The sequence below is a fragment of the Suncus etruscus genome, chromosome 20 (genome assembly GCF_024139225.1).
Source record: "Suncus etruscus isolate mSunEtr1 chromosome 20, mSunEtr1.pri.cur, whole genome shotgun sequence".
NCBI classification, from domain to species: Eukaryota; Metazoa; Chordata; class Mammalia; order Eulipotyphla; family Soricidae; genus Suncus; species Suncus etruscus.
In genome coordinates this window covers 10,703,619-10,728,724 of record NC_064867.1, presented here as the reverse complement: position 1 = coordinate 10,728,724, position 25,106 = coordinate 10,703,619, and the positions used below count along the sequence as shown (strand labels likewise).

General features: G+C 34.4%; 1 protein-coding gene across 3 annotated transcripts in view; it reads left to right on the top strand.

The window, feature by feature from the left end:
* Positions 1–25,106, top strand: part of RBMS3 (RNA binding motif single stranded interacting protein 3) — an 835,235-nt gene that overhangs the window by 699,333 nt on the left and 110,796 nt on the right. For all 3 annotated transcript variants that reach the window (XM_049766066.1, XM_049766067.1, XM_049766065.1), the window contains exons 9-10: positions 5,725–5,821; positions 8,215–8,265. In XM_049766066.1, the coding sequence (XP_049622023.1) occupies positions 5,725–5,821; positions 8,215–8,265 (148 nt within the window). The remainder of the gene's footprint in view (positions 1–5,724; positions 5,822–8,214; positions 8,266–25,106) is intronic.

Here is a 25,106-nt window from a genome sequence, read left to right as displayed (position 1 = left end):
CTGCCTTGCCTGCGCTAGCCTTGGACGGACTGCGGTTCGATCCCCTGGTGTCCCATATGGTCCCCCAAGCCAGGAGCAGCTTCTGAGCGCATAGCCAGGAGTAACCCCTGAGCGTTACCGGGTGTGGCCCAAAAAAACAAAAAAAAAAAAAAAAGAAAAAAAGAAAAACTATCAGGTGGCGCTAGAGGTAAGGTGTCTGCCTTGCAAGCGCTAGCCAAGGATCAGGACTGAGGTTCAATCCCCCGGCGTCCCATATGGTCCCACAAAGCCAGGAGTAACCCCTGAGCATCAAACGGGTGTGGCCTGAAAAAAAAAAGAGAAAAAAGAAAAACTATCTGTTGAATTAAATAACTAACGATGGGGCTGGATGGCGATGGATGGAGGCCTTTGTGCTTAGGCCCCAGCCACGTGGCTTCATCCCCCATCCAGCTGGCGGGTTCCAGGCCCAGGTGATCGGCTAATCAAAACTCACTCACAGGCAGGCTTCAGGAAGCATTAACTTTATTCATACCCTATTCACCACATGTGTGTGGCCTATTTCATAACCTTTTAAGCACTAGTTATTCTTGGCCCTGCATTTAAACTCCTTTCAGCCATCTTCCTCAGAGCGCCCAGCAGCGCAGAAAGGGCCAAGAGCCAAAAGGGCCCGAATTCCCTTGGTTCCGCCTTATCTAACATTTCCCAGACCCCTCCCAGGAATGGGAGGGGCTCGCAGGTAAAGTTACACCTATTATCCGGTTCCCAAGACCCCTCCCAGAAAAGGGTGGGTCTAGGGTCTTAAATAGGTACACCCATAACTATCAAAAGAAGCTGTAATCTGATTATGCTACCTAGTAACAGAAGTTCAAATTTTGTTCATATTGCAATGGGAAGTCAACAGAGTTGTAGATTAATTGAGGAGCAAATAAGACACATTTATAGTAGGAATACAGAAACTCTAGGAACAATGCAGTATTTATGATCATATACATATATGACAAATATTTTAATGCTTTGTATTTTTATAAATGGACAATAAATTATTTCTCACTTAGTAGATAATCTCAAATCATTACGGTCTGTTAATAATATGTATATTGAGTTCACTTTCGCAGTGTAGTGCAATTCTGAGTTCCAACAAGTACAGCCATAGAACTGTCAGAGCAACTAATAGAAAGACCCCTTACATAATTTCTACAAATACCCGTATGACTCTTTGTAGATAATTTTTCCCAACCAGTCTTTGATATATGCTAATTATTTTTATCTTTTACTTGACTTTCTATACTGTAATACAAGCTGAATTAAAGAATAAAATTTTGAGTCTGACTTTTTTTTTAATATCTCCCTTGAACTTCATCATATAAATATATCTGTAGTTCTTCCATTTAAATTGCTGAATTGTATCAGCAGTAGATATACTACTGTTAGTTTAGTCATTCAGTTAAAGGCCATTTATGTAGTTTTATACCTGGGAAAAGTATCAGTAAAGCTGCTGTAAACATCACATTAAATTCTTCTGTAATCTTATGATGTAGTTATCTTCATTTAAGATAAAGAGAATTTTTAAACTGCATGTGTGTATTTAACTTTATAAGAAAGATGCCAAGCTCTTTTTCAAAACTTGCTGTACCATTTTGCATTACTTACAGCAAAGAGTAAGAATTAACATTTTCTGAATAACTACAAACATATTTGTATTTGGGGTTTCATTGTAATATTTATTAGACAATATATTTTGTTAAATGTCCACTATAAATTTTGATGATGAAGGCAATGGGTGAAAAGATGCAATGTGCAATTAAATTGTATTTTTAATATTATTTTTAAACAAAAAGAGAATAAAATTATAATTCTTGATGAGAATCCCAAAATGGCAAATAATTCACATGCTTGAAATGTTTCATCAAATCTAAGCTTAGAGAATTGCTATTTTAATCCTTTAATCCTGAAACCCAACCCTCCTACATTCACTCTGAATTTTAGTGCAATGCATCTTCAGAAAAGTAAGTTATGATATTCCTTATTCAAACTATTAGTGACCCTGAATGAAAAATTTTCTCTCAAAATTCTATTATCTGTGAGTCATGCTATATTTTAACAATAATATTTTAATGATAAAAATATAATATTTTTGTCAAAGACACAGTTTGTGCTCTTTTGTGATAATTAGAAAATTTGAAACTAACAGTGATTATAGTGATTAAGAATTTCCCAATATGTTAAAGATGATAAGACAGGTAATGACTACATTGAATATATTATCTGTAAAATAATATCTATATTTAAGCACCATGGCTACAAACATTTTGGTCGTTGGATTTCAGTCATAGAATATATACTGCTCTTTATCAGTGCAATTTTCCCAACATCAATTTCCCTCTTGTCTTTCTTCCTGCACTTCTCTTTGGGACAAACATTCTATTTCTCTTCCCCTATCATTGTCATGGTTGTTGTCATCTTGCTTATCTTTCTAACTGCTCATCATGCTTAGTACTAAGCTTCATATTATGGGCCCTTATCTCTATTGTCTCTGGGTATTATTACCATATTGTCTTTTATTTTTTCTTATATCCCACAGATGAGTGAGGCTATTCTGTGTCTCTCTTCCTTTAACTCATTTCATTTAGCATAATAGTCTCCATGTCCACCCATGTATAGGCAAATTCATGACTTTATTTTTGTAACAGTTGTATTATATTCCATTGTGTAGATGTACAGAGTTTCTTTAGCCACTAATCTGTTGTCATACACCTGGGCTGTTTCCAGATTTTGGTTATCATAAATAGTGCTGCTATGAACATAGGAAAGCAGTGGGCATTTTGATATTGCTTTTTTGTATTCCTAGGGTATATCACTAGTTAGTGGTATTGCTGGATAATATGGGAGATGGATTTCAAGTTTTTTGAGAAAAATCCATATTGTTTTCCAAAAAATTTGACTAGATGACATTCCCACCAGCAGTAAATGAGAGACTCTTTCTCTCTGCATTCATGCCAGCACTGGTTGTTCTTGTTATTTGTGATATGTGCCAGTCTCTGTGGTATGGGATTATATCTCATAGTTGTTTTGATTTTCATTTCCCTGATGATTAGTGTTGTGGAGCATTTTTGCATGTCCTTTTTGCCATATGAATTTATTTTTTATAGATGTATTTTCATTTCTTCTCCTTATTTTTTTTTGATGGGGTTAGATGTTTGTTTTTTCTTGTTAAGGTCTTAAGAACTTTGCATGTCAGATATTAGCCCTTATCTGATAGGTGAATATAATTTTATCTTTCATGGGTGGCCTTTATATCCTAGTCACTGTTTCCTTTGAAATGCAGAAGCTTCTCAGTTTAATGTAGAGCCATTTTTTTTCTCTAATTCTACTTGTTTAGACAATTGTATTTCCTCCTTGAAAATATGTTTAGTCTCAATGTCATGGAGTATTTTGTCTACATTTTCTTCTATATGCCTTATAGTTTCAGCTCTGATATTAATATCTACTCCATTTTGATTTGGCTTTTGTGCATGGTTTAAGATCAACGTCTGAGTTTGCTTTATTGCACATGGCTGACAAGTTGTCCCAACATGACTTGTTGAAGAGGCTTTTCTTGCTTTATTTTGTGTTTTTTTTTTTTTTGTCCTTTTAAAAATTTAAACTTTTGTCCTTCAAAGTTTAATTGACTGCATGTCTGGGTGTCATTTTGTCTGAATAGTTCTCTATTCCATTGATCTGAAAGTTATTCTTTATTCCTCTATCCTGCTGTTTTAATGACAGTTGCTTTGTAGTACAACTTAAAATTGGGGAAAGAGATGCCTCCCATTTTCTGTTTCCTAATGTGTTTTTTTAGCTATTCATGGGCATTTATTGTTCTGAGTGATTTTCAAGAGTATTTAATCCACTTCTCTGAAGAATGCCATGGATATCCTTAGAGAGATTATATTAAATCTGTTAAATGCTTTGGGGAAGTATTGTCATTTTAATGATGTTAATATTTTCAATCTATGAACATGTTATATGACTTCATTTTCATGTGTTCTTTTTTATTTCTTGAAAAAGTTTTTTTGTAGTTTTCTTTGTATAGGTCCTTCACATTTTTAGTTAAGTTGACTCTAAAGTATTTGAGTTTCTCTGGTACTATTATGATTGACACTGGTTTTTTTGTTTATTACTTTTCTATCATTATTTGTCATGCTATTTTTTTAAAACTTAATGGTTGGATGTTTGCAAGAAAACAAACACTGTGTAAAGCTGTTTCCTTGCAAACATCCAACCCTAGTTTGATCTTTGGCACCATATATGGTACCTCTGGCAATGCAAGAGGAATCTCTGAGTACTGCCATGTTTGGCAGTAAAACTTAAAACAGTTAGGTAGTACTCAACTTCAGCTAAAGGGCCAACACAGTGAAGTAATGACTACTTTATCCTTGATGTTTATTTTCTAAATATGGACTAACTCATTAAATACTCCATGAAGGGAACTTGATTATAACTTTTCTACAGCTGTCAACTCCCTTCACTTATCAGATGGATGTGAGCAATAAATCCAATTTTAAATTTTGCTAAGGACTTTGAGTATTAAGTAATTTGTGGAGTTTAAATTATTGTCTAAACAGAGACAGGCACAACATTGATCTCTGTGTTAGAAACTGCCCTAAAATATCTCTAGAAGAATCATAATTTCTTTGGATTGTGATATCCTATTTGCTCATAACTTTTCCAAAATAATTCTATAGATGTTAAATGAAAACAATCAAGTCAACTTGACTAGTCTGTTCTGGTAGATATTCCAGCAATATAAAGCATAGGTCTAGAATCTCAAACAATTACTTTATTGAATCAAAAGTTATTTCTATTTTTATTTAAATTTGTTCATTATCTCTTCTTTCTTCTTCTTCTTCTTCTTCTTCTTCTTCTTCTTCTTCTTCTTCTTTCTTCTTCTTCTTCTTCTTATTTCTTCTTCTTCTTCTTCTTCTTCTTCTTCTTCTTCTTCTTCTTCTTCTTCTTCTTCTTCTTCTTCTTCTTCTTCTTCTTCTTCTTCTTCTTCTTCTTCTTCTTCTTCTTCTTCTTCTTCTTCTTCTTCTTCTTCTTCTTCTTCTTCTTCTTCTTCTTCTTGCCACACCCAGTGACGCTCAGGGGTTACTCCTGGCAATGCACTCAGAAATTGCTCCTGGCTCAGGGACTAACCAAGGTCTATCCTGGGTTAGCTGCGTGTCAGCCAAATACCCAACGGTGAGCTATTGCTCCAACCTTTTGTCCATTGTCTTTTCATGAAAATGATTTTGATGTAGTTTCTTTAAGCAGACATCAGTTCATGCCTGGTGAAAATGATCTAGAATTATGTAGTACCTGAATAAAAGATAATTGTAATTTATGCATGTGAAATCCAGTTCCTTTTTATAAAAATTAGTACCATCATTTTGCCTTTATCTTTAAAAGCTTTGGGACAGTATTGGTATGACCTCTTTAAACATGGATCATAGCTTTTCTCCCCATTGCATAAACATTTCCACTCATCTGACATAAGAGAGTTTATGTGGGCAATTTTAGGGCTTAAATTTGTCATAATGTTTATAAAAATCATTTCAATTTGTGGAGAGAAAAATATAAATGTCCTGCATATCTTGATAACAATTGTCAGAAAAAAAAGTACAGCAGAACTTCCAACTTTTCCAGAGGTGCTTGGTAGTGTTTTTATTAGCAGTCAATATGAAGAAGTTTTATTAATCTTTTTGTTCTGTATTTTTTTTCTGTTTGCAGATTTTATTCTTCACCGTACAGTATTGCAACCAACCGCATGATTCCACAGACATCTATCACGCCATTCATTGCTGCTTCCCCTGTCTCTACTTACCAGGTATGTTTGATTTATCTGAACCTCAAGAGATATCTTCCGTGCCCCAAATTGACAAATTATATAAAGTTAAAAGGGACAAGGTGATTTTTTTAAAATTGCCTTATAATCTTAATCATATTTTAATTCATGATACCAAAGTTATCAGTTACATTGCACTTTCAAGGAAATTTATGCATTTATTTCATTGAATAATACAGTTACTGTGCTTTGCATTTTTCTGGCTGAGTTTACGTGATTATGCTACTTTAAAGCCAATATTAGTGCAACTTTCTTTCCACTGGGTAATTCTTTTGTTTGTTCTATATTATTTTTATTTTCACATTACCTATTATGTATTTTCTAAAATTACATTTATATTATTCCCTCACACACTCAGAAAATTTTTGTTGTCATCTCATTTTGTTATAGTTTACTGTGTATATGTGTATTATTGCATGATACTTGTTGTTAGGCCACATCCCCCAAGAAATTATTAAAGTGATAAAATGTTAGTCCTACTCTTGATCTTCCTACATTCTCAGACCCAAAGAGGACAATGGATCTCAGGGTTTTTACTTGTTGAAATGTAAGAAAATCAGAGACTCAGTGTGTTTCTCAACCAGATAGAGCTGGTTCATTTTAAGTACAAGGATGAGTTGAAGTTGTAGATTCTTTCTCACAAAAATTTCCATATCTTAGTTCTTTGAATTACCAGACACATATTTCTCTCTGCTTTTCTTTATCTCGTATTGCTCTTCTGACACATCTTAAAAATAGGGATTGCAAGAATAGACTAAGATTCTAGTGTCATTTTACAAAATTTAGAGAGAGGACTAGAAAGTGTGAGTGATGTAAGAGTGCAAGAGAGTGCAGTGCATGTGTTTCTCTTTATTTTGCAGATGGTCTGGTTGCATGATTTTCAAAGGACAAAACTGTAATGTCGATGATACTATTAATTCAGTCAAGTTTCACATTTTAAGCCGGTACAAACTTCATTTCAGGATGTCTAAGTTGTTAGAGTAATGAATTTGAGACTATGAGCATTTCTCCTAAATGGTTCCCCTTGAAGCAAATTGTTTTCATTTTTTTTTCTGCACTTAGATTTTTGATAGTTGTCAGTGGGCAGATGGAGTAACCTTTCATGTAAATTGCATTATAGGGTCTCAGACTCTCTCTGATTACTTAATTCCCTTTCCTTAGGACCCATGAGGCTAGGTGCAGGTGCAGTTCCGTTTCTGTTCTTCATGCAAGACAGCCTGGTTGTTATGTGTGTTTTGGTGTTTATATTTTGTAATCCCTCCCCCTTTTTTCATTTTAGAATCTTGGCCTCTGTTTCAGCCAAGACCACCCATTGAGCCTCAGTGTAGAGTAATTTTGTGAAATGAAGAAAATATCCACAGAGAAGTGATCTCACTTGGGAGGGCTCATAAGTGAAATTTAACTCCAGTTCCCTTTCTCAAAAAAGAAATTAGAGTAATTTCCCATGTTGTTGATTCTCAGTTTTCACCACTATTTTAAAAAATCTAAAGTGCATTAATAACTGCATTGGTGTGAGAATACTGAAAAATAGACAAGTTTCTGAAGTGCCAGTCAGTTTTTACAATCTGACATTCTTATTTCCTCCTGATGCAAAGAACACAAATAATAGTTTTTATTTGCCATACTCACTACTGAAAAAAAAAAACATTAGGAGCTTTCTAAACAGGGGTAAAAACCAAAATATTCCCCCAAATTTCTAATTCTACAGTTCAATTAGTCCAATCTATAATTATATCTCCAAATTTACTTTCTATTATGGGGTCACTTAAGAATTAGAAATTAGAGCCATTGACAGAATTAAAGAAAACGTTTGCAACTCCTGATTTTTTAATTTACCAGGGTATCCCAGGATGTTGTCCTTTTCATAAAGATATTTGTAGCCCCCAAAAGAATTTAGTCTTCAGGAACAGTTTTAAAACATGCTTCCAGGGCTGGAGCGATGGCACAGGCAGTAGGGCATTTGCCTTGAACGTGCTAACCTAGGATTGATTTGATCCCCTGGCATCCCCTATGGTCCCCCAAGTCAGGGGCGATTTCTGAGTGAATAGCCAGGAGTAACCCCTGAACATCACTGGGTGTGGCCCCAAGACCAAACCAAAACAAAAAAAAAACAAGGATAAATTATGCTGCCAAACCCAATATGATCCATGTGAGTACTACAATTAGCCTTAGAGAAGGAAGGTTTTGCCTTAACTATTACCATATTCCAGAGACCAAATTAGTTAGGTTTAACAATTTCTGCTCTAATTGAGAACTGATTAACTGTAGAGTCAGATGGAGTCCACTTTCTTATGACCTAGTGTGACTCCATTGAACTCAAGAACCAAGTTCTCTCTGTGTTTGCTTTGTGCTAATAAATGCTGTTTGATGCATAGGTCCAGAGTACTTCATGGATGCCTCATCCGCCATACGTTATGCAACCAACAGTAAGTGTTCTCAGTCACCTGAGGCTAAATATTTCTATTATCCAAGTGCAAACTTTGTAATGCATAGAAGCTTTGGGGTAAAGCTTTTATTTTATATAGCATTTCTTCTGGCAGCCATATTTTTCCAACTGCAAAGCTGTTCCTGAAATTCTACAAAAGCATGTTTTAGAACGAGCAAGAAATGTAATGGAGAGAAAAAAGAGGAAGAAAGTAAGTGTGCGTGTGTGTGTGTGTGTGTGTGTGTGTGTGTGTGTGAGAGAGAGAGAGAGAGAGAGAGAGAGAGAGAGAGAGAGAGAGAGATGAGAAAGAGTGCCCATAATAGAAAAAGTAAACTTTAAAGGCAGAAATAGCAGTCAACCTTCAAAGTTGATGTCTTGACCATTATAATGTATGGCAGTAACTCAGAATTTCTGAATGAAACAAGACATGCTTTTATTTCTTCTCCTGTTATGCTTTGATTTCTTCTAATGTATTTTGGTATGCTTTGAGATGACTTTTGAGTATCATAGCCAAGCATTGACACAAAGCAATGTATTTGAAATATGGATGTAGTTGGCTATTATAGGAGGGCCAATAGAAAGATTGAGGGTGGATATGTATGGTAATAAACTAGATATTTTTCTTCTGTGTTTTTTTGCCCCCAAATATTTGATCTTTATTACCTAATTATTAGGTTTTAAGGATATTTCAAGAAATATACTTATGAATGCATGAGTAAGGCAAAGAGCTCTAGTTTAAAGTCATATGGCAAGGTTCTGGCATACCTACTCTTCTGTATATGCAAATATTTGAAACTTTGTTTTCTTCTTTTGTCAAAATTATAAAATTTTCCGTCAAAATAATAAAACTTTTGATGTGAGAGCCATGCCATGTAGTGCTCAGTTAATAGTAATCCTGTCTCTGCATTCAGGGTTTCTTCCTGGTAGAACCATCTAGTGTGCCTGGGTTTGAATCTAAGTTTGTCGAGTGAAAGGAAAGCACCTTATCTGCTGTAAAATCTCTCTTGTACCTCTGTCAATATACTAAGACTTTTAAAAGGTCAGTTAAAAACACCCATAAAATATTTTAAAATATTTAAAAATATACATTATTGTATTATTGAGTATATTAGTCACAAAAGGAAAGGATAATATTTTATTTTAACTTTTTAACAATAAAATATTAAAAAAAGGCATAAGTATGAAAATCAGGAAGCAAAAATAACCAGGGTATACTTATGGAACTCAACACATTGCTATATCTGGTTTTCATATTTCAGTTTTATTCACTGTGTGTGTGTGTATGTGTGTGTGTATATATAAAAATGAACATACCACATGCTCCTAATATCTCAGTAGTTGGATTTTAAAGAATAAAATATTGGTAGCTTGCTGTCACAGAACTTTTGATTATATTCAGCAATTTCCTCTACATACCATTATTTATGCACCTGGGGGCTTTCAGAGTTCAACTGATCTATGTTCCTTAAATCATATCAATGTAAAAGAAATTGAGGTTATACTTCTCAGTCTAAATCATAAGGTAAAATTCAATAAGTGCTACTAAACCAATGTATAGAATAGGCCGAGCCAACACTGGAAAAGTGAAGAGGTCCTGCCAAGTTCTATTGATGGGAATTTCTAGAAGGCAACAGCTACTTTTACAAGAATAATAATGTGTTCATCTCTAGAGTAAACATGCTAGCTTGTAGCCAAAAGGAATGCACAGCTGGCAAAATCTGAGCAGTTTTCCAGATGTTAATGTCAGACACTGCTGCACCTTCAGAACTTGAGGAGAGAGGGAAATGCTTTTTCAAGTGTCTTTATCTCAACTGTCATTCAGGAACTTAGCAGTTTTTCTTGGCTTGTTCCTTCATTCTTGCATAGATTTAGTCCCTTTTTTAAGTAAGCTGTATCTCATGTCTTCCATTAGCAATTTTATGTGTGTGTGTGTGTGTGTGTGTGTGTGTGTGTGTGTGTGTGTGTGCAGGCACATATAAATTTACTCCATTGGATCTTTTTTCTGTAGTGCTGCTCACTGGTATCTTATCACTTATAACTTTCCATAACTAGATTACACATCATATTTAAGATTTGATAGTTTAATTTAAAATATAATGTTTGTGATTCCAGGAAATGGTGTGTCTGGGTCACCCAGAACCTTGTTGTCTTTAATATGAAAAGAAATAACTAATAAAACAATAGTATTGAAACCAAGTTTATACCATCAGTCTTTGACCTCTAATAGTCTTATTGGTTATCTTTATCACATAAATAGCCTGGTACTGTTGATCTTAGTTACATCATCAAAGTCAGAGTTATATCATTACTTTATGAAACTTTAATGCATAAATCCTTAAGCATTTGGAGGCAAAGCCAGATTATTAATTTTAAGGATTTTATGTTAGTTTCCTTGGAATAGAAAATACTTCCTGATTATAGAATTTTAGATAGTTTACTTTAGATTGTTACATATGTGATACATAATAGCCTCATCTGTAAGATAAATCAATATTATTGCAATAATTATGCATCTTGTTCATTAAATTAAATACCCTGGATTGGAACAATAGTACAGTGTATAGCAGGGGTCTCAAACTCAATTTACCTGGGGGCCGCAGGAGGCAAAGTTGGGGTGAGGCAGGGCTGCATAAGGGATTTTACAAAAAAAAAGTGCTCAATCGTCATTTTAACAGTTTTAATTATTTCTTCTGAACATGAATAGAACATTGAGTGAAGATCATGAACAGTTCTTCTGAACATGGCATCTTTTGCCTATTCCTTGCTGCCAGAGACTTGACAGTGCTTCTCACAAATCTGAACCACATTTGGCTTTAGAGAGGAAGCAGTTGAGACCCTCAGTATGGCTTGAAGATGATCATCATTAAGTCTAGACCTGTACTTTGACTTATTGAAGTTCAATGTGGAGAATGACTTTTCACACAAATATGTGCTCCCAAAAAGGCACATGGTGAGCTTGAACATTCAGGAAAGCTCAGGGAAGCTGGGGGGCAATTCTCTCAAAAATTGCCCATGCATGTCTGCTTTTCCACTAATCTCCCTGAACTTGGCTTTGAAATCAGAGTTGCATTGCAGGTCAATGAGCTCTATTTGAAGCACAGGAGGGGCATCTTGCACATCAAAGGAAAAGGGGTCCACAAAAATTTGGAAAGTGGTTCTGTGCTTTTTGAAGTCTGCAAATCTGTGATCAAATTCCTTCTCTAGCTTAAAAATGGCATCAACATATTTCTCACCACTGAATGTATGCCTGCATCCACAAGTTCCTTGCATGCTGGGAAATGGCAAAGGTTTGTCTGAGAGAGCTGGGATTTCCATAACACAAGTTTTGTGGAGAATGCTCTCACATTGTCATAGGCAGCACTGATAAGCTGCCCCAGGCCTTGTAACATCTTGTTTAGTACATTCAGCTTATGTGTGATGTCAACAAGAAAAGCTAAGTCCATGAGCCATTTGTGATCACTCAACTCAGAAACAGCCTTCCCATCCTTCTCCATGAGGGCTTTGGGACATTGGTGATGGGAATGTTGCACTGGTGATGGGTGGTGTTCTTTACATGACTGAAACCCAAACACAATCATGTATGTAATTAAGGTGTTTAAATAAATTTAAAAAAATAAAAAAAAATAAAGGGTGAATTTTACTCAAAAAAAATAAAAAATAAAACAAATAAATAAAAATAAATCTTTTCAGGATATTTCCCCCGCTGAGCCAACGTACCTCAGTGAAATAGAGCACATCTCCATAATCTGACTCCATTTCCTCTAGGAAAGCATGGAACCTCCTGTGTTTTAAGCCCCTGGATCTGGTTTGTTTGATGCATTCCACAACAGACATCACATTATCACACAGCAGGCATTTACTGCAAAGGGCCTGCTGATGGATGATGCAGTGAAGAGCAATGTCCTTCTCTACACCCTCCTCTTCAATTTTTTTTTGAACAAGTGCCACCAGTCCATTTTTCCTCCATCATCGATGGTGCTCCATCGGTTATTATTCCAACAAACCTCTTCCGTGGCAAACCTTCATTCTCAATGGCATCACACAGATGCTGAAATATCTCACTAGCGGTGGTCTGGCCATGCATTGGAATTATTGTGAACAGCTCCTCTGTCAATTCAAAATTGCAATCAACACCACGGACATAAATTGTGAGCTCCACAGTGTCTGTTATATCTGTGCCCTCGTCAAGAGCAACTGAGTATGCGTCAAAACATTTGGCTTTCTCACACAGTTGATGATATATGTCACTTAACATGTCAGAAATGTGCTCTGCCACAGTGTTGGCAGAAAGGCTGATTTTGCTAAACTGACCTTTCTTTTCCAGACAGATAATACTTGCAGCCTGTAACATGCATTTTTTTTTTAACAAACTCTCCTTCTGTGGATGGTTTCCCTGCCTTAGAAACGATCTCACTAACCATGTAACTAGCTTCTACTAATGCAACATTCTCTTTGGTTGCTTTCTTGAAGAAATCTTATTGCCTCATTAGACATGCTTTAATACTGGCAAGCTGCTTGGCTCTCTCATTTCCTTGATATTTTGCACATTCCTCAGCATGTTTAGTTGAATAATGGCGTTTCAAGTTGTATTTCTTGTGCATTACAACTTTTTTTGAGCAAATAAGACATGTGGAGATGCCCCTGTGCTCAACAAAGAAATACTGTGTCTCCCGCTTTTCCTGAAATTGTCTGTGCTCTTCATCAATCTTTTTCTTCACTGCAGGCTTTGATGAAGTCATGATGAAGGTATGACAAAATTTAATTCTATAATTAACTTCTCTCCCTTAGGCCTCTGATAATGCAAGGGACAGTGGGCAGGAGGAGTGGAAATGACTTCTGCACTAGTCGCAAAGTATTTGCAATTATTCGCTTACTGAATATTCACAATAAAAATTTGCATTAGTAAGAAAATAAATCCAAAATATCGCATTAAACATTTGCATACCCCAAATGGAACTGCTCGGGGTATGCGAATGTTTAATGTGATTTTTTTCCTACTAATGCAATTTTTATTGCTATTTTTCAATAAGGAAATAATCGTGAATACTGTGATATTTGAAGGCCGGCCTCAGTCTACAAAATGTTGTATGGAGGGCCGCAAATGGCCCACGGGCCGCGAGTTTGAGACCGCTGGTGCATAGTGTGCTAGCCTTCTATACAAGCTGACATGAGCTCACACCAGCATCCTATTTTGACCCTCAATTCCCACCAAGAATAATACCTGTGCACAGAGTCAGAAGAAGGCCTTGACGTTGTTGTCTGTGACACAAAATCGAAACCAAAAAACCCCTAGAAAATAGAAAACAAAAAATATCTAATTTCTTTGTTTTATGTAGATTTGACATACTTTTGAGAAACACAATTATATAAAATAAACATTCATAAACTTGTAAATATGTAATAGTTGCCATTTCTATATTTTCATACTATTTATTTAATTTAGTTTGTTGTGAGTCTGGTGGAAATAAGTTTTGCAAATTTAAATAAAGCAAGTTGCTTAGGCTGTGATTAATTCAATTATTTAAGTAACTAAACACACAATACTTTTAAAATGACCATTGAGGACTGGAAAAATATCTAAAGAGGTAATGGATAAATCTTCAGTGGCAGAACATATAGTTAAGAAGTGGGAGATCTTGAGTTCGATCATAATGCATATGCTCTGATCACTAGAACTGCCTTTTATAAACCTAGTGGCCCCTTAGTCCAATGGAGTATTTCCGGGCCCCAAGAATTATGGGATGCTTCCCCCTATAAAATTTTAATCAGATGTTATTTTTTCAGAAACTCTTTATTTTTAATCAGAGTCAAAAACTACTACACACATACATTCAGTGTCAGATTTCAAGTATCTCAGATTTCTCACAATTCTATTTTGTTTTCCACTTTCCTTCACTCTCATCTCTTCTCCTTGGCTCAATTATAACTGGTATCATATTTGATGTTTGTGCAAGAAAACAGTTCTCTGTAAGCTATAAGAAACTGGACTTATTAGGCAAGAAAAAGATATCAAGGGAATCCAGATAGGAAAGGAAGAAGTCAAGCTGTCACTGTTTGAAGATGACATGATACTCTACTTAGAAAACCCTAAAGTCTCTACGAAAAAGATTCTAGAAACAATAGACTCATATAGCAAGGTGGCAGGCTACAAAATTAACACACAAAAATCAATGGCCTTTCTATACACCAATAGTAATAAGGAAGAAATAGACATTAAGAAAACAACCCCATTCACAATAGTGCCACACAAACTCAAATATCTTGGAATCAACTTGACTAAAAATGTGAAGGACCTATACAAAGAAAACTATAAAACTCTGCTCCAAGAAATAAGAGAGGACACACGGAAATGGAAGCACATACCCTGCTAATGAATTGGCAGGATTAACATCATTAAAATGGCAATACTCCCCAAAGCATTGTACAGATTTAATGCGATCCCTCTAAAGATACCCATGACATTCTTCAAAGCAGTGGATCAGGCACTCCTAAAATTCATTTGGAACAATAAACAACCTAGAATAGCTAAAGCAATCATTGGGAAAAAGAATATAGGAGGAATTAATTTCCCCAACTTTAAACTGTACTACAAAGCAACAGTTATCAAAACAGCATGGTTTTGGAATAAAGACAGGCCATAAGATCAGTGGAATAGGCTTGAATACTCAGAGAATGTTCCCCAGACATACAATCACCTAATTTTTGATAAAGGAGCAAGAAATCCTAAATGGAGCAAAGAAAGCCTCTTCAACAAGTGGTGTTGGCACAACTGGCTAGCCACTTGTAAAAAATTGAACTTAGACCCCCAGCTAACATCATGTACGAAGGTTAAATCCAAATGGATCAAAGACCTCGATATCAGACCCGAAACCATAAGATATATAGAACAACATGTAGGCAAAACACTCCAGGACATTGAGACTAAAGGCATCTTCAAAGAGGAAACTGCTGTCTCCAAGCAAGTGAAAGCAGAGATTAACAGATGGGAATAAATTAAGCTGAGAAGCTTCTGCACCTCAAAATAAATAGCGCCCAGGAAACAAGAGCCCCCCACTGAGTGGGAGAAACTATTCACCCAACACCCATCAGATAAGGGGCTAGTCTCTAAAATATACAAGGCACTGACAGAAATTTACAAGAAAAAAACATCTAATTCCATCAAAAAATGAGAAGAAGAAATGGACAGACACTTTGACAATGAAGAAATACGAATGGCCAAAAGACACATGAAAAAATGCTCCACATCACTAATCATCAGGGTGATGCAAATAAAAACACCATCTTATATCCCAGAGATTGGCACACATCACAAAGAATGAGAACAAGCAGTGTTGGCAGGGATGTGGAGAGAAAGGAACTCTTATCCACTGCTGGTGGGAATGTCGTCTAGTTCAACCTTTATGGAAAGCAGTATGGAGATTCCTCCAAAAACTGGAAATCGAGCTCCCATACAACCCAGCTATACCACTCCTAGGAATATACCCTAGGAACACAAAAATACAATACAAAAATCCCTTCCTTACAACTATATTCATTGCAGCACTATTTACCATAGCAAGACTCTGGAAACAGCCAAGATACCCTCAACAGATGAATGGCTAAAGAAACTGTGGTACATATAGACAATGGAATATTATGCAGCCATCAGGAGAGATGAAGTCATGAAAATTTCCTATACATGGATGCACATGGAATCTATTATGCTGAGTGAAATAAGTCAGAGAGAGAGAGAAAGATGCAGAATGGTCTCACTCATCTATGGGTTTTAAGAAAAATGAAAGACATTCTTGCAATAATAACTTTCACACACAAAAGAGAAAAGAGCTGGAAGTTACAGCTCACCTCATGAAGCTCACCACAAACAGGGATGAGTTTAGTTAGAGAAATAACTAAATTTCAAACTAGCCTAATAATGAGAATGTACAAGGGAAATAGAAAGCCTGTCTAGAGTACAGGCAGGGGTGGGATGGCGAGGAGGGAGATTTGGGACATTGGTGATGGGAATGTTGCACTGGTGATGGGTGGTGTTCTTTACATGACTGAAACCCAAACACAATCATGTATGTAATAAAGTTGTTTAAATAAAAAAAAGAAAAAAAGAAACTGGACTTTAGTCAATTCTATAAAAAAATGTCAAAACTCACATATGGAAGCAAGATCACTTCTTTATGTACTTGATTACTTCTGAACAGACACTGAAGAGAGGACTATAAGGCTAGATTAAGAATCCAGTATTCTCACACGAAGGATAATCGCTGACTTTGTAAATACAGCTGGTTATTTGATGCTGCTTCTCAGTCAGTCTTCTGTACTATATTTTGAAATCCCAGCATTACACTGAAACATAATTTTAAGATACGACGGATTACACAAAATATCTACTATGAATTAAGCAGCATGTCACAATAGAATTTCATATAAATATGTAATTGAAATTCCCATGCTTCAATACAATGAATATCTTGCAAACCTGTGGTGACAAAGGAAAAGATCACATTTTCAAAAGGAATAACATAGTTGTATATCCTTAAATAATATTTGGACTATATTGGATTATAAATATTATTTTCTTTATATAGTTATCTTTAGGTTATTTGGAGGCAAAATGGTTAAGTTTTGTTTTTACTTGATTACAGTTGGTTATTAAATTATAACTCTTAAGGAAATATAAGATGTCTTTATTGAATCTATGGATGATTGTGATGCATAGCAAAATTTTTTATGTTTATGATTAATAAATAAAGTTATAGCATTAAGTTTAATAATAAGGTTGTTCAAGACAGTTTTAGACCTGGGGCTGGAGTGGTGGTGCAAGCGATAGGGGGTTTGCCTTGAATGTGGCTGACCTAGGACAGACTGCAGTTCGATCCCCCAGCATCTCATATGGTCCCCCAAACCAGGAGTGATTTCTGAATACATTGCCAGGAGTAAGCCCTGAGCATCAGTGGGCGTGGTCAAAAAAGCAAAAAAAAAAAAAAAAAGCTTTAGAGTAGTAGAGAATTTGATACATTTTTACTAACAAAAAGATATTTTATATTATACTATATTAGGTCCTCAAACATTTTAAACAGGGGGCCAGTTCACTGTCCCTCAGACCATTGGATGGCCTGACTATAGTTAAAAACAAAACTTATGAATGAATTCTTATGCACACTGCATATATCTTATTTTGCAATGAAGAAACAAAACAGACACAAATACAATATGTGGCCCACAGGCCATAGTTTGAGGACCACTGATTATATCTATAAATATAGTCATATTTATAATTATTAATTTTTATATTATTTTACTAACATTTACTAATGAGTCTTTCTATTAGTTTTAGCAGTTCTAGACTTAAAATGTGCAATTGTGTTTATGTAAAAAGAACACCAAATTTAGAGCAAATATATAAATAGTTATTTCATTCAGAAAGCAAGATTTTATGACCCTCTGAGTCTAACCTGAGCTCCACAAAAATATAACTCTCAAAGTTTTATTATCAATGTAAAATGTTTTTCCTGTCCAATGAGTTGACTAAAATACATATTTAGCAGTAAAATGTTTTTAAGTTAAATAAAAAATAACCACTCTCATTAAAATATACTATATCTAGACTTAGAGGAAATAAAACAAATGTGTATAGACAAGGAGATGTATCTCTGTCTGTCTCTGTAATTTCTCTCTTTGGCTACACTGAATTTTCTTCTCTTGTTTTTCTTCTGGTCTGGTGGTGTTTGGCACTTAGTAGTAGTCAAGAATTTCTCTTGTTTTTCTTTCTGGTCTAGCCATGTTTGGGGGAACCATATGGGTTGCTGCATTTAGTCTTTGCAAAGCAAAAACGTAAACTAGTATACTATATCTTTAGGCCCTGGAACAGCTACTCTTTTAAGTGTTGCCATCTTTTAAGCATATCACTTTGATAGGGGCAGGAGAGAAGCAAAGAATACGGTAAAGGCACTTACTTGCCTTGTGTATAGCTGACCCTATATCTTTTCCATCTCGAACCACATCCAACCTGCTGACACTACCAGGAATTATTCCTGGGCAAGTGCCAGGCCTAACCAGTTACATAAACACTACTGAGTGTGGCCAAAATTCTACCCCCTCAAACATATAGCATGATAAAGAAAATATCTACAAACCCATTTCTATTTTGAATTCTTAGATTTCCAAACTCCAGCAAAAAACTCTCTGTTGACTCTGTGTAAAATTCCAATACATAAAATAAAAATAAATTGTTATTTTTGAAAAATTGAAGAATAAAATTAAAATATGCCATTCAAAAGTAGAACATAAAAAGATTTTCTAGTTATCACTCCTTTACTCATCACTTCTACATCCCTGAAGTAAACTGTGCAATTAAATTATTATGTCATTATTGAGTCACTTTTATGCAAGTAATCTTCACTGTTTTGCAAAAATATATTTGTGCATGTGTATAAATGTTTATATTTAGCATATACAAGAGACACGTAAGAGCACTGTATAACTATTATATGACAACTTGCTTTAGATTTTCTCTGCAATATGAAATCCTGATTAATATTGAATATGAATCCATATTTACCTAGATTAATTGCTTTTTACAAATGCAGCAAGATATTTAAAAATTACTATTAATTTAATTTTCAATTAATACTTTTATCAGAAGACTATATAGAGTATTGAACATATATGCAAATTACCCTTAGGATAAATTGTTGGTACAGAGATATAATTGATTTAATCTATTATCATCAAATGGTGCTTTTAGGTTATTAATTTTTACATGGCCTCCCTCCGCATGGGATAATTCCAAGTTTCCAATAATGGATTAATTGGTGACAGGTGAAAGGTATCTTATTGATGTTTTAATTTTTTCCTAAGACCAAGAGGACTTCAGTTGTTTTTATGTTTAGTCATAATTTTTTCTAAGCTCATCTTCATTTGTTGTGATTATTTATTTATTTATTTATTTATTTTTCGGTTTGTTAGTTTATTTTTATTGGGGGCACATCCAACTTTGTTCAGGATTTACTGTGGCTCTGCTGTCAAGCATTATTTTTTTCAGAGCCTGGGGAACCATATGCTGCTGATCAAAATCAGTTGATTGTGTTCAAAGCAAGCACCCCACTTGCTGTATCATCTTTTACTTGCTGTAAAATCTTATAGGTAAAATCTGTATTAAATTTTTTTATTAAAAAACTCACACACATGCATTATTTTCTACATAAAGGTCCTAGATAATGATTAAATTTTGAGGTTTTTTTTTGGGGAGGTTTTCCACAGCAGTTCGCAAGACTTTTAGCTCTTTGATCAGGGTAACTCATGGTAGATTTGAGGTTTGGACCTTGCATGACTGGCTACATGCAAGTCCAATGCCCCTATATTGCACTATTGCTTCATTCCCCACATAAAGGCTTTGTGATTTACAAAGTTATTCATAATTGACTTTTAAACATAATTTTCTGCAGCATTTCCAACACCAGTGTCAAGCTCTCTCCACCAATGTTACTATAATTTATCCCATACCTAAGCTCATATGCTGCCATCTTAACTAAGGCATCTTTTAAGTTTGGTTGTTTGAATCTCTTGATTTATTGTAGCTGACTCCATTATTTGGATATTTAGTTTCATCCATTATAAATACTATCAATGTACTTCTTAATCCCTGTTCCCTTTTCCACCATTATTTCACATCTGTCTTTCTCTAATTCCACTTTATTTTTTCCATTCTCTGAGGATGAGTGGTCCAGACAACCCCATTTAAACCAGTGCAGTCCCTTATGCAGTTATTCTAAATAACACATATAAGTGTTATCATTCTGTGTTTATCCTTCTTCTGGCTTATTTCATTAAACATAGTATTTTCCAGTTCCCTCCATGTTGCAGTGAATTGCATAAGTGCATCATTTCTTAGGGTTAGATAACATTCCATTGTGTATATGTACCACATCTTCATGATCCACCTGTCTGTAGTTGGACATCGAGGTTGGTTTCAACTCTTATCTATTGTATTGAGTGATGTGATGAACAGGGGTGTGCATATATCCTTTTGAATGAATGCTTTGTGTTCTGGGGATTGATATCCAGAAATGGAATTACTGGGTCAAATGGCAGCTCAATTCTGAGTTTACTGAGTACACTCTGTACTGTTTTCCATAGGGAAAGAACCAGACTACATTCAACTAGCAGTATAAGAGAGTTCTTTCCAGCACATCCCCACCAACACAAGTCACTTCTAGAAATTTGTTCACTCCTCAACTGTCATTTCATTTATCTTATTTCTTTTTTAAAAAGTCAATTAACAGTTTATGGTTAAGGGATACAGCTTTGTTCATCTTTTGAGCATATCTTACCACAATAAACACTCCTTTGAATACTAATAGACTTCCAATCAGTCCATTAGATTATTTTGTCCTTTTGTGCCCTCCTCTGATAACCTGTTCTTGCAGTCAGAGTTTAAAAGCTTGCGTTGCTTTGATTATAGTTTATTTTCGTATATTGATCCTCTATTCAGGGGTCCTCAAACTTTTTAAACAGGGGGCCAGTTCACTGTCCCTCAGACCATTGGAGGGTCTGACTCTAGTAAAAACAAAACTTATGAACGAATTCTTATGCACATTGCATATACCTTATTTTGCAATGAAGAAACAAAACAGATACAAATACAATATGTGGCCCGCGGCCATAGTTTGAGGACCACTGCATATGAATGATATCATTTTGTGTATATTTTTTGTTTTTTGTTTTTTTTTTTTGTTCTGAGTTATTTATCATGGAAATTAGAAGTTCTCCTTTATTTCCCTTTGGTGTTTGTGCCTTTCCTGGCAGTGCTCAGGGGTTACTCATAGGTTTTCACTCAGGGATCACACCTGACTAACTTCGATGACTATATCAAGGATCAAACCAGATTCAGCCACATGCATGGCTGAACTGTACTGTATTCTCTCTGGCTCATGCAAGTCTCCAGTTCTTTTTCTTTCTTTCTTTCTTTCTTTCTTTCTTTCTTTCTTTCTTTCTTTCTTTCTTTCTTTCTTTCTTTCTTTCTTTCTTTCTTTCTTTCTTTCTTTCTTTCTTTCTTTCTTTCTTTCTTTCTTTCTTTCTTTCTTTCTTTCTTTCTTTCTTTCTTTCTTTCTTTCTTTCTTTCTTTCTTTCTTTCTTTCTTTTTTTCTTTCTTTCTTCTGTCTTTCGTTCTCTATCTTCTTTCTTTTTTCTATTTACTTTCTTTTTCGTTCTTCTTTCTTTCTCCTTTCTTTCTTTCCTTTTTCTTTCTTTCTTTCTTTCTTTCTTTCTTTCTTTCTTTCTTTCTTTTCTTTCTTTCTTTCTTTCTTTCTTTTCTTTCTTTCTTTCTTCTGTCTTTTCGTTCTCTATCTTCTTTCTTTTTTCTATTTACTTTCTTTTTCGTTCTTCTTTCTTTCTCCTTTCTTTCTTTCCTTCTTTCTTTCTTTCTTTCTTTCCTTTCTTTCTTTTCTTTCTTTCTTTCTTTCTTTCTTTCTTTTTTCCTTCCTTCCTTCCTTCCTTCCTTCTTTCTTTCTTTCTTTCTTTCTTTCTTTTTCTTTCTTTCTTTCTTTCTTTCTTTCTTTCTTTCTTTCTTTCTTTCTTTCTTTCTTTCTTTCTTTCTTTCTTTCTTTCTTTCTTTCTTTCTTTCTTTCTTTTCTTTCTTTCTTTTTTTCTTTCTTTCTTTCTTCTGTCTTTCGTTCTCTATCTTCTTTCTTTTTTCTATTTACTTTCTTTTTCGTTCTTCTTTCTTTCTCCTTTCTTTCCTTTTTCTTTCTTTCTTTCTTTCTTTCTTTCTTTCTTTCTTTCTTTCTTTCTTTCTTTTCTTTCTTTCTTTCTTTCTTTCTTTTCTTTCTTTCTTTCTTCTGTCTTTTCGTTCTCTATCTTCTTTCTTTTTTCTATTTACTTTCTTTTTCGTTCTTCTTTCTTTCTCCTTTCTTTCTTTCTTTCCTTCTTTCTTTCTTTCTTTCTTTCTTTCTTTCTTTCTTTCCTTTCTTTCTTTTCTTTCTTTCTTTCTTTCTTTCTTTCTTTCTTTCTTTCTTTCTTTCTTTCTTTCTTTCTTTCTTTCTTTCTTTCTTTCTTTCTTTCCTTCCTTCCTTCCTTCCTTCCTTCCTTCTTTCTTTCTTTCTTTCTTTCTTTCTCTTTCTTTCTTTCTTTCTTTCTTTCTTTCTTTCTTTCTTTCTTTCTTTCTTTCTTTCTTTCTTTCTTTCTTTCTTTCTTTCTTTCTTTCTTTCTTTCTTTCTTTCTTTCTTTCTTTCTTTCTTTCTTTCTTTCCTTCCTTCCTTCTTTCCTTCCTTCTTTTCCTTCCTTCCTTCCTTCCTTCCTTCTTTTTCTTTCTTCCTTCTTTTTTTCTTTATTTCTCTCTCTTTCTTATTTTTGGGTTACACCTGGATTTGTTCAAGACTTACTCTTCACTCTGTGCTCAGGAGAAACTCCGGGCAGTGTTCAGAGTGCTATATGTGATGCTACAAATAGAATTTAGGTATGTCACATGTAAAACAAGCCCCTTGTCTTCTAAGCAATTTCTCCAGCACTATCTATTCTTGTTTTCACAAAATGCAAGTTTTTATTCTCTGATGGTTGAATAGTATTTATTAGTAAAGTATCATTCATTACTTATTTTTAATAAGACTATAACTCAAAGATAAAATTTTTGGAAAGCAATATTTATGGTTCAATATGGTTTACAGTTTTTGACTACTTATTTACTATGGACCAGGTACAATGTTAAGTAAAAAAAAGTATACTTATGAATACTCTACATTTCTATGAGACAGATAAATTCATTACTCCATTTATAAGTAAGAAAAATTAAGTAAAACTAATTAAAATGCTTGAATAATCTGAGATGTTTAACTTTCAAGATGATATTTCCCATGTTTAAAGCCAGGAGCAAAAGAAAAAAAAAGAGAGAAACTGGGGCCAGAGTGATAGCAGAGCAGGTCGGGTGTTTGCCTTGAATGTGACCAACCTGGGTTCAATACCCAGCTTCTTGTAAGATCCCCGAGCCTGCAAGGAGCGATTTCTGAGTGCACAACCAGGAGTAACCCCTGATTGCTTCTGGATATGGCCCAAAAAGAGAAAAAAAATTGAGAACCCCTCAAATGCAAGGACTATAAAGAGCATGCTAATGATTAGTTATTCAATGTATGAATCAAAGATGAAATTTAAGCAGTGTTGGAAACAAGACTAAAAACTAGCTACAAGAACATATATGACACTCCAAAAACAGAAGTGAGAGGCATTTGAATGAACTTGAAATCAATGCTCTAACTGCACAGCTAGAAGGCACTAGAAGAAATAAATGATCAAATTTAAAAGGTAAATATATGAAATGTACAACTTTGTCAATGCCATTAAGAAAAATAAAAAAGAGAAAATCTCCTGAACTGTTACTGGAAAAAAGAAGAGAGAAGTCACAATACATGACATAGAAATACAAAGTATTGGAAATGAAAACTGCAAAATACTAAAGATACTAACTTGGAGAACCTAGAAAAGAGGAACAAATTCTTAGTATTTTTGTAATCACTCAAGAACAAATGAGTATAAAATATAAAAACTAAGTAGACCTATTAAAAGCAAGGATTTTAAATATTAATCAAAATTGTCCCCCATAACAATGTATCAGAATCAATGGTTTTTATTAGTAAATTCTAACTACCAAAAAATAAAAGATGGTTTTTAACTCTCTTTCTCAATCTCATCCAAAATTTTTAGAGGAAGACACACCTCTACACATAATTTATGAGGTCACCATTACCTTGCTAATAAAAGCAGACAAAATATCAATACAGAAAAAGGATAATTAAACATAAAAGATAAATGAATGAAAGAAAAAGAAAAGGAAAAGAAAGGAAAAAGGAAGAAAAGAACAAATAAAAGGAAATAAGGAAGCAAGCAATGAATGAAAGGAAGGGAAAAATATGAAATCAATGATTAAAGGAATGATGATAAAATAAAAGGAAGTATAAAAGGAAGGTAAGAGGGGCTGGAGCAATGTGCAGTGGTAGGGCATTTGCCTTGCACGTTGCTGACCTGGATGGACACAGTTCAATACCCCAGTGTCCTATGTGGTTCCTCAAGCCAGGAGCAATATTTGAACGCAGAGCCAGGAATAACCCCTGAGCATCATCGGGTGTGGCCCAAAAGCAAAAAAAAAAAAAAAAAAAAGGAGGGTAAAGAACCAGTAAACCTAATGTCTTAAAATCTTTTCAACAAAAATTTAATAAGCCAAATAAAATAATATATGAAAATAATATAACATGGTCATGAGAATGAACTACAGAAAACCAAGCTGGTTCATCATAACAAGCCAATTAATATAATAGCCCAAATACCCTTCCAATATAAAAATGTCATATGACTATTTTAATAGACAAAAATTGACAAAGCTTGTATCCAGTTATGATTATAAAACAACAAACTGGGTATAGAAATTAAAATGACAAAACAAAAAAATACCATGTATAGAAGATCCACAGAAGACATTTCAAGGTAGAAAAATGAACAGCTTTTCTTTTAAGATTAGACATATCTATAAGACAATTATAAGATAAGACACTCAACTGTTGATTGTTCAAGATGTTACTCTATTCCAGGTCCTAGATTAAACAATTTGATAAGGAAAGGAAATTAAAGAGATTTAGATTGTAAAAAAATAAGGTAGTAAAACTATCATTATTAGAGATAAAAATGTTATCATATATACCCAAACTAAAACTATTTGAAACTATAGTCCAATACAATTAAGTAGTCTCTATAAAACTGTCATACAAAGATATCTCGTATTTTCATATGCAAAAAGCAAACTAGAAGAGACAAACTTCAAGAAAACAGCTCCACTTACAACAGCCTAACAAAGGAAATGAAAGACAT